The following is a 14,293-nucleotide window of genomic DNA, read 5'->3' on the forward strand; positions in this document are numbered from 1 at the left end:
TGCTTCGCGAGGCTCATGGCGCGGGGGCCGGCGGGCGGCTCTGCTCGTCTGGCGGCGCTGGCGGCACTGGCTCGACCTGGCTCCGGCTCCTGGGAGGCGGGCGGCGGGGGATGGTGAGGCGGCGCGGGCGGGAGGGCGCGCTCGGGCGGCGGGGCAGCGGCGGCGCTGACCGGGCTGTGCCCGCAGGCGGCTGGGCGGGCCGGCGGAGGCCGTGGCGGAAGAGGAGCGCTGCACCGTGGAGCGTCGGGCGGACCTCACCTACGCCGAGTTCATGCAGCAGTACGTGCGCTCAGAGCCCGGGAACGGCGGGCTCGGCCCGCAGCGCGCCGGGGGGCGGGTACAGGCGTGCGCCGAACCTGAGCGCGGCTCCTCCTTCCGCAGGTACGCCTTCCTCAGGCCGGTCATCCTGCAGGGGCTCACGGACAACTCGGTGAGTGCTGGCGCCCGCCGCGGGCCGCCGGCTCTGCCCGCCCTGCCGCTAAGCCTTCTGCTGGTCCCCGCAGAGGTTCCGGGCCCTGTGTTCCCGAGAAAGGCTGCTGGCTTCTTTTGGGGACAATGTAGTGAGGCTGAGCACTGCCAACACCTACTCCTACCGGAAAGGTGAGCTTCCACACCAAGGGGGACCAACATGCTTAGTCTTGAACGCAGAATCACCCGGTCCTGACCAGTGTTTTTCCCCATAGTGGATCTGCCCTTCCAGGAATACGTTGAGCAGCTGCTACACCCTCAGGATCCTGCCTCCCTGGGGAACGGTGAGCCAGACCTGATAGCAGAGGTATGGGACACTTGGGAGTCCCCGGGTGCCAGATCCTAGCACCCGGGGACTTCCTTCTTTGCTGGCAGACACCTTGTACTTCTTTGGGGACAACAACTTCACTGAGTGGGCATCGCTCTTTCGGCACTATTCACCACCCCCGTTTCGTCTTCTGGGAACCACCCCTGCCTATAGCTTTGGAATCGCGGGTAGGTGCTCTTTGGGAATCATGTGTGAGGGTGTGTGGCAGCCAGTGCAGGTTGTTTTAGTCACCAGCTGCTCATAACTGACTCCACAGGAGCTGGCTCTGGGGTGCCCTTCCACTGGCATGGGCCGGGGTTCTCGGAGGTCATCTATGGCCGCAAGGTCTGTACAGGCTGAGGGCTGAGGCTTGAGGCTTGGGACTTGCTGGCTACAAGACCCAATAGTGACTTCATGCTCTTGCCAGCAGCGTTGGTTCCTCTACCCACCTGAGAAGGCACCAGAGTTCCATCCCAACAAAACTACACTGGCCTGGCTGCAGGACACATACCCAGCCCTGACATCATCAGAGCGGCCCCTGGAGTGTACCATCCGAGCTGGTGAGGTCAGTGACAAGTAGGGGGACCAGGCCAGGCCCAAAGGTGCCCAATCTTTATGCTCCACATCCCCCACCAGGTGTACCATCTGGGCCAGTGAGATTAGTGGCTGGCAGCAGGGGCCAGACCCAAAGTTCCCTGACTAATCCTCTCTGGTCCAACCCTCAGGTGCTGTACTTCCCTGACCGCTGGTGGCATGCCACTCTCAACCTGGACACCAGTGTCTTCATCTCAACCTTCCTTGGTTAGCCAGAGCAGGCAGCTGGTGAGCTTGTCATACACCAGCACGTGCCCCTGTAGTGCTCACAGATTTTATTATAGAGACAGTGGCAGCAGCAGGGGCCTCAGCCCAGCCCACCCTCACCTGCTTTTCCTGCCCAGAAAGGGACAGGGGAGGCTCATGGCCCAGCAAGGGCTATGCTGAAAGAGGGAGCAGTCCAGAGCCCACCAGCAGAACTGATGGGGATGGGCCCAGAGACACAAACTATGTACAGGTTCTGGGGCTTCTGCCTCAGGACCCTCTGGGGCGAGGTCCTCAGTAGTCCTCCACCCAGCCGTTCTCAGAGATGAATGCATCGATGACTTCCTTCATGGCCAGGTTGGGGATGAGCTGTTCCTGGGTCAGGGGGCTCCGAGTCACAGGGTCAAAATGGCCCACACGCTGCAGTTACAACAGGGTCAGGGGGCTCAGTGTGCTGGAGCTGCGCCTCTAGCCCTGGTCCCCAGGCCCATGGCCTTACCTGCAGATGCTCCTCAATGTCTTTGCGGTCATAAGTGATGCCACTTGGCGTGATGCAGGGTTCCCGCATCAGCTCAAAGCTGATCTTTCCACACAGGTAGTCAGGGATGTCTCGTTTCTGTAACAAAAGAGCAGTATCAAAGATAGGAAGAGACACTGTTCTAGTACCTTCGATTCTCAGGCTTCAGGGAATAGATGCTCACCTTTCTCTTCTCGTCTACCTGAGAGAAGAGCTCATCCATGTCCGCCATGTATTTGTCCTGTGAAGAGTGGAGCATGTGTGGGCCACGCGCAGGCACACAACCCAACATCAGTCGGGGGTACCCTCTGTCTCACACACACACCCCAACACACACACATTGCCAGGGGCACCCTCACGTGCTTGGCCTCGATGCAGGCTTGCTGGGCACGGACGTGGCCATCATCCTCATCACCTTCATGGTTCCGCTGACACTCCTCCAGCTCCCTAAGGGTTGACCAGGAGCTGGTCAAAATGGACCTGGGCAGATGTCAGAGCCCACCCAGCCTTGGGCATCTTCCCCCAGCTTCCTCTGTGCCACCTTAGCTTTCAATAAACACCTGTGCTGGTGACTCAGTTTAACCCAAGAAGGCAGCCTGACAAGGAGCAGGAGGGGCCCACCTCTCGCGCTCTGCAGTGATGAGCCGTGAGAGGTAGGCATGCAGCTCGCTCTCCTGGTGGATGCGCCGCTCCTCGATGCTATTCCAGCGTTTCTTCTTGGCGATGCGCAGAGCACTAGGGATGTCATCCCCAAAGTTGAGCCGCTGCTCCTTGGCCAAGCTGTAAGCTGGGAATGGAGACTTAAGATTAGTCTGGCCAGCCCATCCCTGGGGCCCCAGGTGCCCAAGGCAAGGCAGGGTGTTGGCCCACCTCGCTGCAGATTGGCAATGGCCTCGTCGTAGCTCTCCATCTCCAGCTGGCACTGACCCAGAAAGAAGTGTGCCTTCACGGACTGCCCATCCAGCTCCAGGGCTCGCCGACAGTCGGCCAGAGCCTGCTCTGGCTGCTGCATCTTCAGGTAGCACAGGGCCCGGTTGGTATAGTACACTGCCACCAGGGGGTTCCGAGTCTGGGGACCAAGGCCAGCACGAGAGGGTGTGGGCCCGCCTTGCCCTTCTGCCCCAGCAAGCTGACAACCCCATGTCCCAGGTCCAGTCCCGGCTTTGGGGCCATGGCTGGAGTCGAGAAACTAAAGGTTTCTCAGTTGTCAGACCCCTGGGTTCTGGTTGACACCACCCTCATGACTCTAATTCACTGACTTTGTTAAAGTAAGTTTCCCAATCTTGCTGAGGACCCCGGCCCAGCCGGCCTCAAGCATCCCACCCGCCCGATCCGGGATCGGGTCGCGCATAGCCGCCTGTGGAATGAGATCGCCACCGAGTCTCCGCAGCCCAAAGCCCCGCGGGGCTGGCGGCGCCCGGGCTGGNCCGCGATCCGCTCGGCCCGGTCGGGCGATTCGCCACCGGAACTTCCGGCGCGGGGCGGGGTTGCAGAACGGGAACGCGCGCGGAGCCGCGCGACCGACGACCTGGGGGCGGGGCGCTCCGGGCGGGCTCCGCCTCCGACCTCGCCCAGTGACCCCGCCCCTCCACACGAACATGGCGGCCCTCAGCAGGCTCTGGGGCGGCGAAGACCGGAAACGCTGGGCCGTCATCTCGACGCGCCGCAGAAAGGTGCTTCGGGAGCGCGTGGGCGCCAGGGGACAGCTGGAGGTCCTGGACCACTGATAAGGCGGCAGGGAGGAGAGGGCCAGCAGGTAGGGCGTCATGGACTCCCCTCACCATCCTTCCTCAGGTACTGGGAAGGAGCTGTCAGCGGCCAGCGTGAGGCGAGTGGACAGGCGGCGAGGGACAACGGCCAAGAGAAGAGCTGTGGCGGCCGCCGGCGTGGAAACCACGGCGAGGGGCGGGGTCACGGTGGGCCGGGCTTCCTCCGGGGCGGGGCCTCGTGCAGGATGGGCCTCGTTGGGCCGGGCTTCCTGCGGGGCGGGGCCTTTCCGGGGTCCGAGCCTCCCTGGCGAGGTCCCGCACCTGGGCTTCCCTCAATGCACTGTCTGCAGCAGCTTGTGGCCAACAACCCCCAGAGCTGGTGATGCAGCGTTCAGCCACTGCCTTTGGCAGCTTTCCGAGGGAGCGCGCCGCAGTCACGAAGCGGTGCACCCTCGGTGTTGTGGGTGGCGCCACCGTCTTGGGGAAATCAGGCGCAGCCTGGGCACCTGAGTGCCCTTGCTTGTGGAAAGAGTTGGTGATGTATGACATGGTCTTGAGATCCGTCTTGAGAATCCCCCCATCTCTTGGGGGGCAGCTGGAACCCCCCAATTGGCCACATTGCCAGGCCGGCCTACCTTGCAGTATATTCTCAGGCACTACCTGCTGTACCTGGACCAGGGGCAAGAGAGTGCTGCAGCCCTGAACAGAGGTGAGTAAGCAGCTGGTGGGCTGGGAGGACATCCAGGACCTTATCAGGGAGCACTGGTTGGGCCCTCGGGGCCCACTCCGGCTTATCCCCAGCTTGTGCCTCAGGGTGATGGACCCCCTCCCCTTGTGAAGACAGTACAGTGGATGTGGTCTGTGAGCCGAAGCTGTGCCAGACCTGCTGCCCAATCTCAGCACCAGCTCAGCCACCCACAAGACACTAGGCTGGTCAAGAAGCACAGGACTCCCACCAAGTGAACCTGACCATGGGCCAGGGCCTGCTAACCTGCCACAAGACCTCAGGACACAGGTCTCTCTGGATGGCAGGCTGACCAAATAGGAGACTGGGTGCTACAGGAGCTCAATAAACACTTGCTAAACTCAGTTTGAGCAGAAGGCCCACAGTCCCTCCCCAGGTACCACCAGCTCCTTCATAGCATGGGGTCATTGGTACTCTAACTCCACTCTCATCTAGGTTCAGAGGTACAAGGAGGAAGGAAGTCCAGGCTCTCTTCAGTGTGTGGCGGGTCCCCTGTGATCTGGGTTAGGGGCAGAGAAGCCTCCAAAGCCCTGGGACAGGTTCCTGTCACCGTGTAAAATATTTATTCATTCTCCCCAAAAGGCTCAGACTGCAAGTCCTGGGGGTGGGTTGGGGTGGGGTTGGTGAGGTGGTGTCTTCTCTGGGGCTGTCTTTAGGGATCTCCGTCCAACCCTGGCCCAGCAACCTTCTCCCCAGGACTGGGAGGGGCAGCCAGGGCTGGTGTTAGGCTTGGCCTCAGCTCAGTGGACTGCAGGGCCCACTTGCCCCACAGAGAGCAGCAGCCTTGAGGTGTCTGTTCACCAGGGGCAACATGCAGGCCTGCCTGGTGGTCAACCCACCGCATGCTTGGCCTAGCCTAGGTGCCTGGGAGTAGGTCAGGGCGGTGGGGGGATGTGGGCACCCAGCAGATCATAGGCAAAGATGTTCCAGAAGATGGCGAAGAGCAGGAAAGTGCCATAGGCGAGTAGCACCACCCACCAGCCGCACTGGTCCTGCAGGCGCTCCTCGTAACTGCGTAGGATGGTGAGGCCCATGCTCACCCCCACCACTGCGCCAGCCAGGTGTGCCATGAAGCTGGGCTGTGGGCCCGAGGAGGGCAGTGGTGGGGAGAAGCGCAGCCACACGGCCCGGCCCACCTCAGAGCTCACTGCAGAGGGAGCAACAGGTGGGAGTTGTCCTGTTTACAGACTGCGGCCCCCCATTCCCCCATCCAGCCCCCTACTCACTGCACACCAGGGCCAGCACCATCCTCAGCAGCTTGTAGGGACACCTCATCCCAGCCCAGTTCTGATGGCATGCAGACAGAGAGGCCGTGAGGCAGGCCAAGTGGGCCCCTTCCCACACCCAGCCTCCAGGTGGCCCCATTACCATGACAACGTTGGCCAGGTGTGCTGAGCACAGGGCATAGACCCCTCCAGAGCCCCCCACCACAGGGGCCCGCATGTCCGTGATGGAGACAGTCAGGGAACCTGCAGAGCAGAAGGAAGTGTGAAGAAGCAGCCAGCCAGGGCAGTGGGCAGAGGGCCCACGCCTGCCTTACCTGCCAGCACACCCGCCAGGTAGAGCAGGCTGATGCGGAGGAGACCATGCACCATCTCCAGGGGTACTCCGATCATCAGCTGCAGGAGGGCATTGAACCCCAGCTGCTCCAACCTGGCCGCAGGAGGGTGGGGTCAGCTGTGTTGCCCACCTGTCTCCAGGCCCACCTCAAGACTGCATTTTTCTGGCTGAGCTGGCCTGACCATAACGGTGCTCACGACAGGCACAGCAGCCCCACTCACCCAGCGTGCATGAACATGTAAGTGAGGAAGCGCCAGGCGCGAGCGCGGTGCCCAGGGTGGTACACCAGGGGGCTCTTCATGTACTCGGGGTGGTAGGTCTGCAGCACCCACTTGTTGAGGCGTGCCCCATAGCACAGGAACACGATGATCTGGGGACAGGAGTGTTAGGGCTGGGTAGGGCAGGGCCGTGGGAAGCTCCTAGGGCAGCAGGTGGGCAGGCCCACCTGGGTGAGGGTGACTGAGGCCATAAACACAGGGGGCGGGCAGCTGCGGTGCCGGTAGAAGTACCAGCGGCGGTCTACTTCACAGGGCAGTATCTCATAGGCTACATAGCGCACAAACCGCTTGTAGACACCTAGGCCAGGCTCATCCAGCAGCCCATCTCGGGGCAGTGACCGCTGTCCATTAGCGATGGCCCTCTTGAAGCTGCTGGAGCGCTTGCTGCTGATCTGGGGGACAGGGATATCAGCATCGGCTGTAGTGTCATCCCCCACAGCACCCTGCCCCTTAGGTTGCCCACAGGGTCTGAGGCCCTGCACTGCCCCAATCTATGAGCCTTCCCCAGGAAGAAGCCACCTGCCTACCCTGCTCTGGCCAGGGCAATGTGCCTGTCCAGGTCTGGGCCACCCCCCCTGCTGCCCACCCACCGTGGCACTGACCAGGTCCACCAGTTCCTGGTAGCAGACCTGACCCCGCTCGTTGCTCTGGGCCAGGGCCACCAGCATGTCCAACTTGGCCGGGTCCAGGGGCAGCTCATGGCTGTGCACCAGCCCAGCGAAGGTGTCCGCACCGATGAAGCCTGTGTTCTCAGGGTCCAGCTGCTGTGGTGGGGGAGCCGCCGACCAAGGCTTGAGGGTGCGCCCACCCGGACCATGGGGCTGAGCCGGGCTGGCTAAGAGCAGCAGGCTGGTTCCTGGGACCTGGCTTGTTCCCAGGTCCTTCCAGAGCACGGTGCCCGGGTCCCCAGGGCTCCCCCCACCTTATTTCCACCCTCCCCGTCCTGGGAGGGAGGGCCCGAGTCAGAAGACGAGACCACCCTCTCACCGCTCTGTTTTCCTTGGAAGCTCAGGCATAGGGGCCAAGGGGCACGCGGAGAGGGGGCTTGGGTGGCGGGTGTCCGGCGGGGCTGTCTGGAAGCCCGGTCCCTCCCCCAGCCCAGCGCCGCAGCGGGAGGATCGTCGGGGGGCGGTGCCGGCCCCCACCCCACGCACCTGCTCCTGGATGAGCTGCAGCAGCGAGCTCCTGTCCATAGAGCCGGGCCGGGCAACGGGCCGGGGTCGGCCGAGGCCGGGAGGGGCTGCTCTGCGGACGACTCCGCTCCGCCCCTGCCGGCCCACTCCGCCTGCTCCGCTCGGCGCGCGCCGCGCTCAAGTCGCGTCACGGAACCGCCCGCCCCGCGCACACGCCGCCACGAAACGCGCGCCCCTCACACACGGACGCACCGCCCCGGATGCACGCCCTGGGTAGGAACCGGCCTCCTCCAAGCGGATGGTTCCGATGCAGGCACTGTGTGCGCCCTCCGGACAGCTGAAGCTCCTTCTGCCAAGCTCAGACGGCGATTCAGTCAAGGTGCAGTTTCTAAAACTCCGCCCAATTAAGACCTTCAGCTTTCCTTTGCAGCCTTCTGGGGCTCAAGCTTCAGCATGGGCCTCCCTTCCTCCGAGAAGCTTCTCCTGACCGCTAGGCTTCCTGACTCCCCAAGTTGTGACCCTGCGCTCCCGTCGCTGGGATGGAAGTTCCTTAAGTGCATCTGTCCAGCAGCAGGTGACCCCTGTTCCTCTCCCCAGTGCCACAGCAAGGAAACCTCATAGCCCCAGGTGGGTAGCAGAGGTGGGAAAGGTCCTGCCACAGCTGCTCCTGCTCAGACGACCAAAACAACCCATTTGCATCCCCCGTCCCCCACCCCAGGGGCCTGGAGGAATGTGGGAGAATCAGGGCATCAGGGCCTCCCAACCGGGAAGCCCCAGACAGGATAACAGGGGGCATCCACATGGACAGCAGTCTTCAAGGGCAGGGCTGCAGCTGGGAGAAGAGCAGCTGCTCCTGGGGAGAGCAACTAAACCCTTCTAATGATGGAGGTGATGGGTAAAGAGGACATGAAGCGATGGCAACCGGCCAAGGGCCAAAGTTGCCCACTGCTGCAGATACAATAGAGCTATTACTTCAGGCCACTGGGCCTCAGGGGACATTGTGAGCTAGAAATAGCATCTCCTGTCCAGCCTTAAAGCCAGTGGAACTAAGTTGGCAGAGAGGTGGGGGATATCAGGGTCCAGCTCGAGACCCTCAAATCAGGCATTTCTGTAGAGCAGGCAGCACACAGGTTCACTGGGACACCCACTTGCTACTCCTTAAAGGCAGATGAGGAAGAGGGGCTCAGGTTGGGGAAGCCATGCTGTGGTTGAAGGCCCTACTCATCTCAGGCCAGAGCTCCCTCTGTCCATGTTTGTGGTGGGTTGTTACAGCAGCTGGGTCACAAGAAGCCCAGGTACTCAGTGCAGCTCAGCCAGGCTGACTGAGTAGAAAGGTTTGGGGAGGCAGTGTTGGGGGCCCAAGGAAAGGGAGGGAGCACAGAGAATGCATGTCAGTGGACATTAAGGCTCTTGGACCACAGGTTACCCAAAACTGGACTTTCCACATTGGCCTGAGGTCACATGATGGGGACTTAGGGATGGAAGGGAGGTGAGGGGGTCCAGTGACACAATCACACCAAGACAAAGAACATACTTTAGACTGATTCAAGAAAAGCAGTCTCCAGAGACTGAGATCCCAGAGAGGAAAAAAACAAGTGAGGTTTAATCAGGAAACCCAACCTCATGTCTTCTGCCACGGACAAGGCTTCAAACTGGATGGGAAGGTGGGGTTACACAACAGCCTAGCCACTTACTGGCCCCTGCATACCCACTGACACCAGAAGCAAGGGAGAGCCCTAAGAATTCTGGGTCTAGGGTCAATGGTCACCTTACCCAATACCCACAAAGGTGAGGAAAGGGCCTCCTACCAGGAACATCTGCCATGGAGCCCTCAGGCCAGGCAGTGGAGCTTCTGGGTCACAAGCCCAGGTTCTCAGCACAGCCCAGCCAGGCAGACTGGGTAGAGCTTTCGTGAGACAGTGCTGGGGGCACACCCAGCCCTGAGGAGGGGCCTGAGGAAAGGGCAGGGGATGCAGGGGCGCCAGAGCAGTGCCCCAGGGGCTCATAGTCATGCTGTGAGGCCGAAAGCCTGCACCAGACTGCCCCTGTAGAGCCCCACTAGGTCAGGAGAGGGGGCTGAGAGGCATCATCTACTCTTCACCAGGATTCTATAGAGTGAGAAGCTGAGGACTGCAGCCACGGTGGCCCCAACAGCCACCAGCATTCCCCGGAGCCAGGTAGAGGTGGGGCGCAGCTCTGTGTGCACCAGGTGTCTGTGAGGGAAGATGGGTACTTAGGGTGCATATCTCCCCACTGTGTCCCAGGCCGCTGGCAGAAGCTAGGCCTGGAGGGCTGCACCAAGAACAGCTCTCAGTGCCCCAGAACCCCACTCCACAGCCCCCACCCAGCACAGCCAGGTGATCAGCACCCTTAGAGCCCTGGTATAAGGCAGGCCACCCTCCTCCCAAGGCCTTGGTGGCAAGCACCCACGGAAAGGCAGCCATGGTGGCCAGTTGAGTGAAGATATCAGTGCTGGGCTGGGCCAGGCCGCTGCAGGAGAATGGGGTGGGGGCAGGCAGCCGGTGCCTGCGACAGAACTCCCCAGGTGACAGGCCTGGTGGGGCGACACCTGCAGGCAGGTCGGCCTTGGACGACACAAAGAGGCAAGGGGTCTGGCCATCCATGTAATGGCGCTGTGGGAGGAGGGGCTGTGTGAGGCAGGGCCCACCAGCCACCTGCCCCAGAGCTGTCCTCCACCTGCAGGGCTCCCAGTGTCACCCTGCCTTGTACACGGTGGCACAGAATGCAAAGGATGCAGGATCACTGCCATCAAACATCAGGCAGGCAACATCACAGGCGGTGTCCAGGGAAGTGGCCAGCATGCTGTCCACATCCACCTCACATAGCTGGAACAGATGGGGCTCTGAGGGGTGTTCCCAGGAGTTGGCCCCCCCAAGGGCCACCCTGTGACAAATCTACCAGGTGGCATGGGCACATGGGTATCTCACTCCCAGCACTCACAATCAGGTACTTCTCTTGTCCGCTGACCAGCACTGTATTGATGACGTGGATGGGAGTCTCCCCAGGGGATGCCCTGGTGTCCTGGTGTCATAGGGACAAAGAGAGCCTTATGCTTCCTGGTCCCGCACTCCCCACAGTGCCCTCTCCTGCCCCTGGGTCCCCAGGTGGGGACTGGGGTTTCTGCAGATGCTTACCCTCAGGCTGTGGCCAAGAAAGGCCTGCAAGAAGGAAGACTTGCCCACTCCTCGGGCCCCTACCACCTTGCACATGAGGACATTCCGCTGGGTCTGCCCCTTCTCCTGATCCAGCCTCTTCTCACGAGTGACTGTGAGCAGAGACTCAGGTGAAGGAAAATGCTGGGGAGAGGCTGGACCCAGGGCCTGGTGAGGGTAGGTGCCCACCTGTGATGGCCTGTGCCTGGGAGTCCTGCTCACAGAGGGTGGGGTAGCCTAGGTAGCCAAGGTGCTCGAGGCAGCGCTGGACATCCAGGTAGGTCACTAGGCTGGAGGCACGAGGCACAGCGTCAGTGAGGAAGGCAGCAGGGGGTGGGGGCAGGGGTAGAAGGGATGTGCTCACGTCCACTGGCAGAGGAAACCATGCAGGGGTAGCCGGCTGGTGTCAGTGCGGACAGTGCGTGGGAGTTCAGGGCCCCAGGGGGCCACTGGGAACACACTGAAGAGGTTTTGCAGCTCCAAGGGTGAGAGGGCGCCATCATGGTCCTGTGGGCAGAAGGGCCATAGTCACAAGTGCTGGGGAACGGCAAGGGCTGACCAGGGTGGTAACACTCACCTGGTCATGCTTCTCAAACACCTGCTGCAGAAACTGGTAGCCGCGGTGGTTAAGCTCAGTGCTGCAACCAGGGGGTACATGGAGCCTGCAGGAATGTATGGGACATCTAGCTCCCAGGGGATCCTGTGCTCCACAGTAGTTCAGCTCCTGCCTCACCCTGCCAGCACCATCCATGTGGCCAAGGCCCCTCTGAGGCTCCTATGGCTCCTCAGCTGGGGCCAGGCAAGGAGGATGGCATGGTCTCTGGTACATGAGGCCTGATGCAGGGGGCCCCACTCAACCCAGTCCTCTACACACACAGGGACCCAGGCAGACCAGAGTGAGAGGCCCACACTGCAGAACAGTCTCAGCTGTCCTCTGAGCAGGACCTTACACACAGGCGGGTTGGCCCCAGGCCCTACCTACCACTCACCGTGGGCAGAGGTAGTCTGCTGTCAGCTCAAGTGAGTCACTGTAGCCGAAGCGTCGCAGAATAGTCCATGTGGTCTCGTGCCGTCCACGCTGGATGAAGAGTGTGTTCAGGAAGAGGAAGCCTGTCAAGGGCAGAGGCGGATAGCACCTGGAACAACGCGGCCCTCTCCCCACATACTCAGGCTCAACAGAGCATCTGGCCTCACCATCCAGGGTTAGTCTGTTGTCCTGCACGCCGCCCACCACATTCTTGCACACTACCCTCTTTACATCTTCCAGGGCCTGTGGGGCCAGAGGGTGGCCAAAGCAGGACTTCTGTCTCCAAAAGGAAGTGGTTTCAGATCAGCCAAATGCCCCAGAACAGCAGGGCTTTATTACCTGAGGATGGGCAGTTGGGTCAGGGCACACCTGGAAAGCACTGAGCTCCTCATCGCTCAGTGCCTGGTCCAGATCCTGGTCGGAGAGCCTGAAGATTCGAGTGAGGGCCTGGGTGCACGCAGGCTTCAGCTGCAGGAACATCTACTTAGCACCCTAGCAGCCTTTGGAAGGTCCACCCTGCCACTCCCATCTGCTCACTCTCCATACCCAGAGAAGCCACTGCCCACCTGCTTGGTCTCAGGGTCATACAGGGGGGCTGTGGGATGTAGAACGGCCTTCTGGGCATAGTAGAACAGCTCTGAGATGTTCTTCAGATGTTTGGCAGAACACTGTAAGAGCACAGCACAGGCTCAGAAGGCAACGGAAGAGGACACAGATGTGAGGTCAGGCCGGCCACCATGAGCACCTGCAATAGCAACTTGGTGCTTCTGTACTCACCAGAGCCCCTCTTCTTCTCGGCCTTCTCCCTGCTTACCTCCACACAGGTCTCTATCTCAGGAAACTGGCTCATGATGGGTAGCACAGCTTCCATGGTGCTTCCTGACCGCAGGTCCACCTTGTTGCCTACCAGGATGATGGGCAGCCTGGGGAGAAGCCCATGGTTACCAGGTACAGGGAGCCACTGGAGCTCAGTCCCACTCCTCCTCCCTGCCAAGGTCCTGCTTATTACCTGGGCCCCCTCTCAGTTCTCCCATTTACCAGTGGAATCCACTTGGTTCGAATCTGAAAGGCAAAGCCTGGCCATGAAAGGAGGCATCCCACCCAGTCCAAGGTGCCCACCCAGGGCCTGCACCAGGCTCAAGGAGAGGAGGGGAGCTTGAGGCTAACTGAGGCCAGTAAGAGAAAACAAGGGAAAGCAGGGCCATGTCTAATCTGAGCAGCTACAAGCCCCTCCAGGCACACTGAGATCCTAGACCTCAGGCAGGCCCCGGACCTTTTTTCTAAGGCTATCTTTGTTGGAAAGGGAAAGGAAATGCTGGCTTAAATAGAACAATCATCCAGGTGCTCTGTGGAGAAATCAGTACCAGAAGCCTGACCTCAACACAGAGATGTGGGGCTTCTTGAAATGCTTAATAGAGATAGGGCTGGTCACAGGCATGGACAAAACTTCCCCTAGGCCACTGACTACTACCTGGTCTGCACTGGGGACTGTTGAAAGAGCCAGTGGCAGGGACTTGGGATGGATGGGGTGCTCCCTCCTGCTCACCTTCTCAATCGTGGTCTCGTTAGACACATCATACACCACACACACCACATTTGCCTGCAAGAACAGCAGCAAGGCACAGGGTGACCAGAAGCTGCCCACTTACAGTGGACAGCTCAGACCATTCCACACACCCCAAGACTCCAGCATGTCTCAAGTGCTTCTGAGCAGCACAGGGTGCAGCTCCAAAGCCTGGCAAGCCCACCCTACCCTGGAACCTGGCCAATTACAGCAGGTACTCACAGGGCAGGGTATCCCTGGCTGGATCACCCTGGGCCAGGCAGCTTCAGACAAGTCCCTCCCTGCCCCCAAGAGGGAGACACCAGGCCCCAGCACCACAGCTCTGTTTTGTAGGCCCAAGTGCTCAGGACAGACCCAGCCACACCCCTGAAGAGCAAGCTACTTGTAAGATGAGACTCCTGACTCCACCTCCCACTTTCAAGTCACAAGCAGCCAAAGTCCAGAGAAGGACAGCAATGTGCCCTGTGAGGGCTGGGGGGCTGCCCCTGGGTTGCTGTGGCCTGCACACAACTAGTGATGGATACAACCAGGATACAATGGAGACTGCAAGAGCTAGATCCAGGGGCTCTGAAAGCAGATGAGCCTGGAGATCCTGCGCAGTGGACCAGAGTACAGGGCAACGGGATTGCAGAGGAGTTTAAGGGGAGACTGTGCCTCCTCAGATGCCGGGAAGGAGACGGAGGGAGGGCCCTCTGCCTCTGGACAGCACTGCAGGCACTAGACTGTCCTGGATCCCTGAAGGGGGTGTTGCAGGAGTCCCGCTCTGGATGCTGACTGTCAGGGTCGAGGACGGCCGGCGACTCCATCCACGCAGCTCCCGCACCTTACGGATCTCCTCCCGGAGCTCCTCATCCGTCTGCTCGGCTTCTGGAGAGAGAGAACCCGCTGCAGGCGCGCGCGGACAGGCCCGGCACGGGCGCCGCGCGGAGCCTACCTGAGAAGTCCACGATGTGGGTGGGCACCCGCTCTGGCGTGACGGCGGCGGGGATGGTGATCTCCTCGGCGCGCGCGGGC

At 61.0% G+C, this 14,293-nt stretch overlaps 5 protein-coding genes across 14 annotated transcripts; 2 read left to right on the plus strand and 3 right to left on the minus strand.

Annotated features, from left to right (window-relative positions):
* Positions 1 to 6: 6 nt before the first annotated feature.
* Jmjd8 (jumonji domain containing 8) lies at positions 7 to 2,662 on the plus strand. Of its 2 annotated transcripts, none has more exons than XM_048789478.1 (9): positions 7 to 113; positions 187 to 279; positions 382 to 430; positions 504 to 600; positions 684 to 752; positions 844 to 963; positions 1,053 to 1,120; positions 1,203 to 1,340; positions 1,501 to 2,662. In XM_048789478.1, exons 1-9 carry the CDS (start codon positions 16 to 18, stop codon positions 1,579 to 1,581), a joined length of 813 nt encoding a protein of 270 aa, XP_048645435.1. In that variant the 5' UTR covers positions 7 to 15; the 3' UTR covers positions 1,582 to 2,662. The 2 variants fall into 2 exon arrangements, with proteins under 2 accessions (XP_048645435.1, XP_048645436.1); XM_048789479.1 differs by having other exon boundaries at positions 1,206 to 1,340.
* Stub1 (STIP1 homology and U-box containing protein 1) lies at positions 1,630 to 3,396 on the minus strand. Its single transcript, XM_015491006.2, has 6 exons — positions 2,961 to 3,396; positions 2,712 to 2,877; positions 2,450 to 2,537; positions 2,275 to 2,331; positions 2,073 to 2,189; positions 1,630 to 1,993 (listed from the first exon to the last, which is right to left on the minus strand). Exons 1-6 carry the CDS (start codon positions 3,100 to 3,102, stop codon positions 1,868 to 1,870), a joined length of 696 nt encoding a protein of 231 aa, XP_015346492.1. The 5' UTR covers positions 3,103 to 3,396; the 3' UTR covers positions 1,630 to 1,867.
* Positions 3,262 to 4,888, plus strand: LOC107146517. Its single transcript, XM_015490618.1, has 4 exons — positions 3,262 to 3,296; positions 3,360 to 3,763; positions 3,885 to 4,508; positions 4,613 to 4,888. Exons 1-3 carry the CDS (start codon positions 3,262 to 3,264, stop codon positions 4,307 to 4,309), a joined length of 864 nt encoding a protein of 287 aa, XP_015346104.1. The 3' UTR covers positions 4,310 to 4,508; positions 4,613 to 4,888.
* Positions 4,889 to 5,090: 202 nt separating this feature from the next.
* On the minus strand, positions 5,091 to 7,744 carry Rhbdl1 (rhomboid like 1). Of its 4 annotated transcripts, none has more exons than XM_048789475.1 (8): positions 7,537 to 7,744; positions 6,985 to 7,143; positions 6,550 to 6,774; positions 6,326 to 6,474; positions 6,085 to 6,197; positions 5,913 to 6,013; positions 5,771 to 5,831; positions 5,091 to 5,691 (listed from the first exon to the last, which is right to left on the minus strand). In XM_048789475.1, exons 1-8 carry the CDS (start codon positions 7,573 to 7,575, stop codon positions 5,420 to 5,422), a joined length of 1,119 nt encoding a protein of 372 aa, XP_048645432.1. In that variant the 5' UTR covers positions 7,576 to 7,744; the 3' UTR covers positions 5,091 to 5,419. The 4 variants fall into 4 exon arrangements, with proteins under 4 accessions (XP_048645432.1, XP_048645433.1, XP_015346491.1 ...); XM_048789476.1 differs by having other exon boundaries at positions 7,012 to 7,146; positions 7,537 to 7,742; XM_015491005.2 differs by having other exon boundaries at positions 6,985 to 7,146; positions 7,537 to 7,731.
* Positions 7,745 to 9,089: 1,345 nt separating this feature from the next.
* Rhot2 (ras homolog family member T2) lies at positions 9,090 to 14,287 on the minus strand. Of its 6 annotated transcripts, none has more exons than XM_015491004.2 (17): positions 14,214 to 14,287; positions 14,103 to 14,146; positions 13,262 to 13,315; positions 12,725 to 12,777; positions 12,530 to 12,638; positions 12,282 to 12,383; positions 12,085 to 12,183; positions 11,883 to 11,991; positions 11,678 to 11,798; positions 11,266 to 11,350; positions 11,053 to 11,195; positions 10,878 to 10,978; positions 10,671 to 10,801; positions 10,477 to 10,557; positions 10,239 to 10,361; positions 9,946 to 10,148; positions 9,090 to 9,728 (listed from the first exon to the last, which is right to left on the minus strand). In XM_015491004.2, the coding sequence occupies exons 5-17, from the start codon at positions 12,584 to 12,586 to the stop codon at positions 9,602 to 9,604; spliced, it is 1,482 nt and encodes a 493-aa protein (XP_015346490.1). In that variant the 5' UTR covers positions 12,587 to 12,638; positions 12,725 to 12,777; positions 13,262 to 13,315; positions 14,103 to 14,146; positions 14,214 to 14,287; the 3' UTR covers positions 9,090 to 9,601. The 6 variants fall into 6 exon arrangements, with proteins under 6 accessions (XP_015346490.1, XP_048645423.1, XP_048645421.1 ...); XM_048789466.1 differs by having other exon boundaries at positions 9,860 to 10,148; XM_048789464.1 differs by having other exon boundaries at positions 9,860 to 10,148; positions 13,187 to 13,315.
* Between the last annotated feature and the right edge of the window lie 6 nt (positions 14,288 to 14,293).

Source organism: Marmota marmota, unplaced genomic scaffold, assembly GCF_001458135.2.
Source record: "Marmota marmota marmota unplaced genomic scaffold, marMar, whole genome shotgun sequence".
NCBI lineage: Eukaryota > Metazoa > Chordata > Mammalia > Rodentia > Sciuridae > Marmota > Marmota marmota.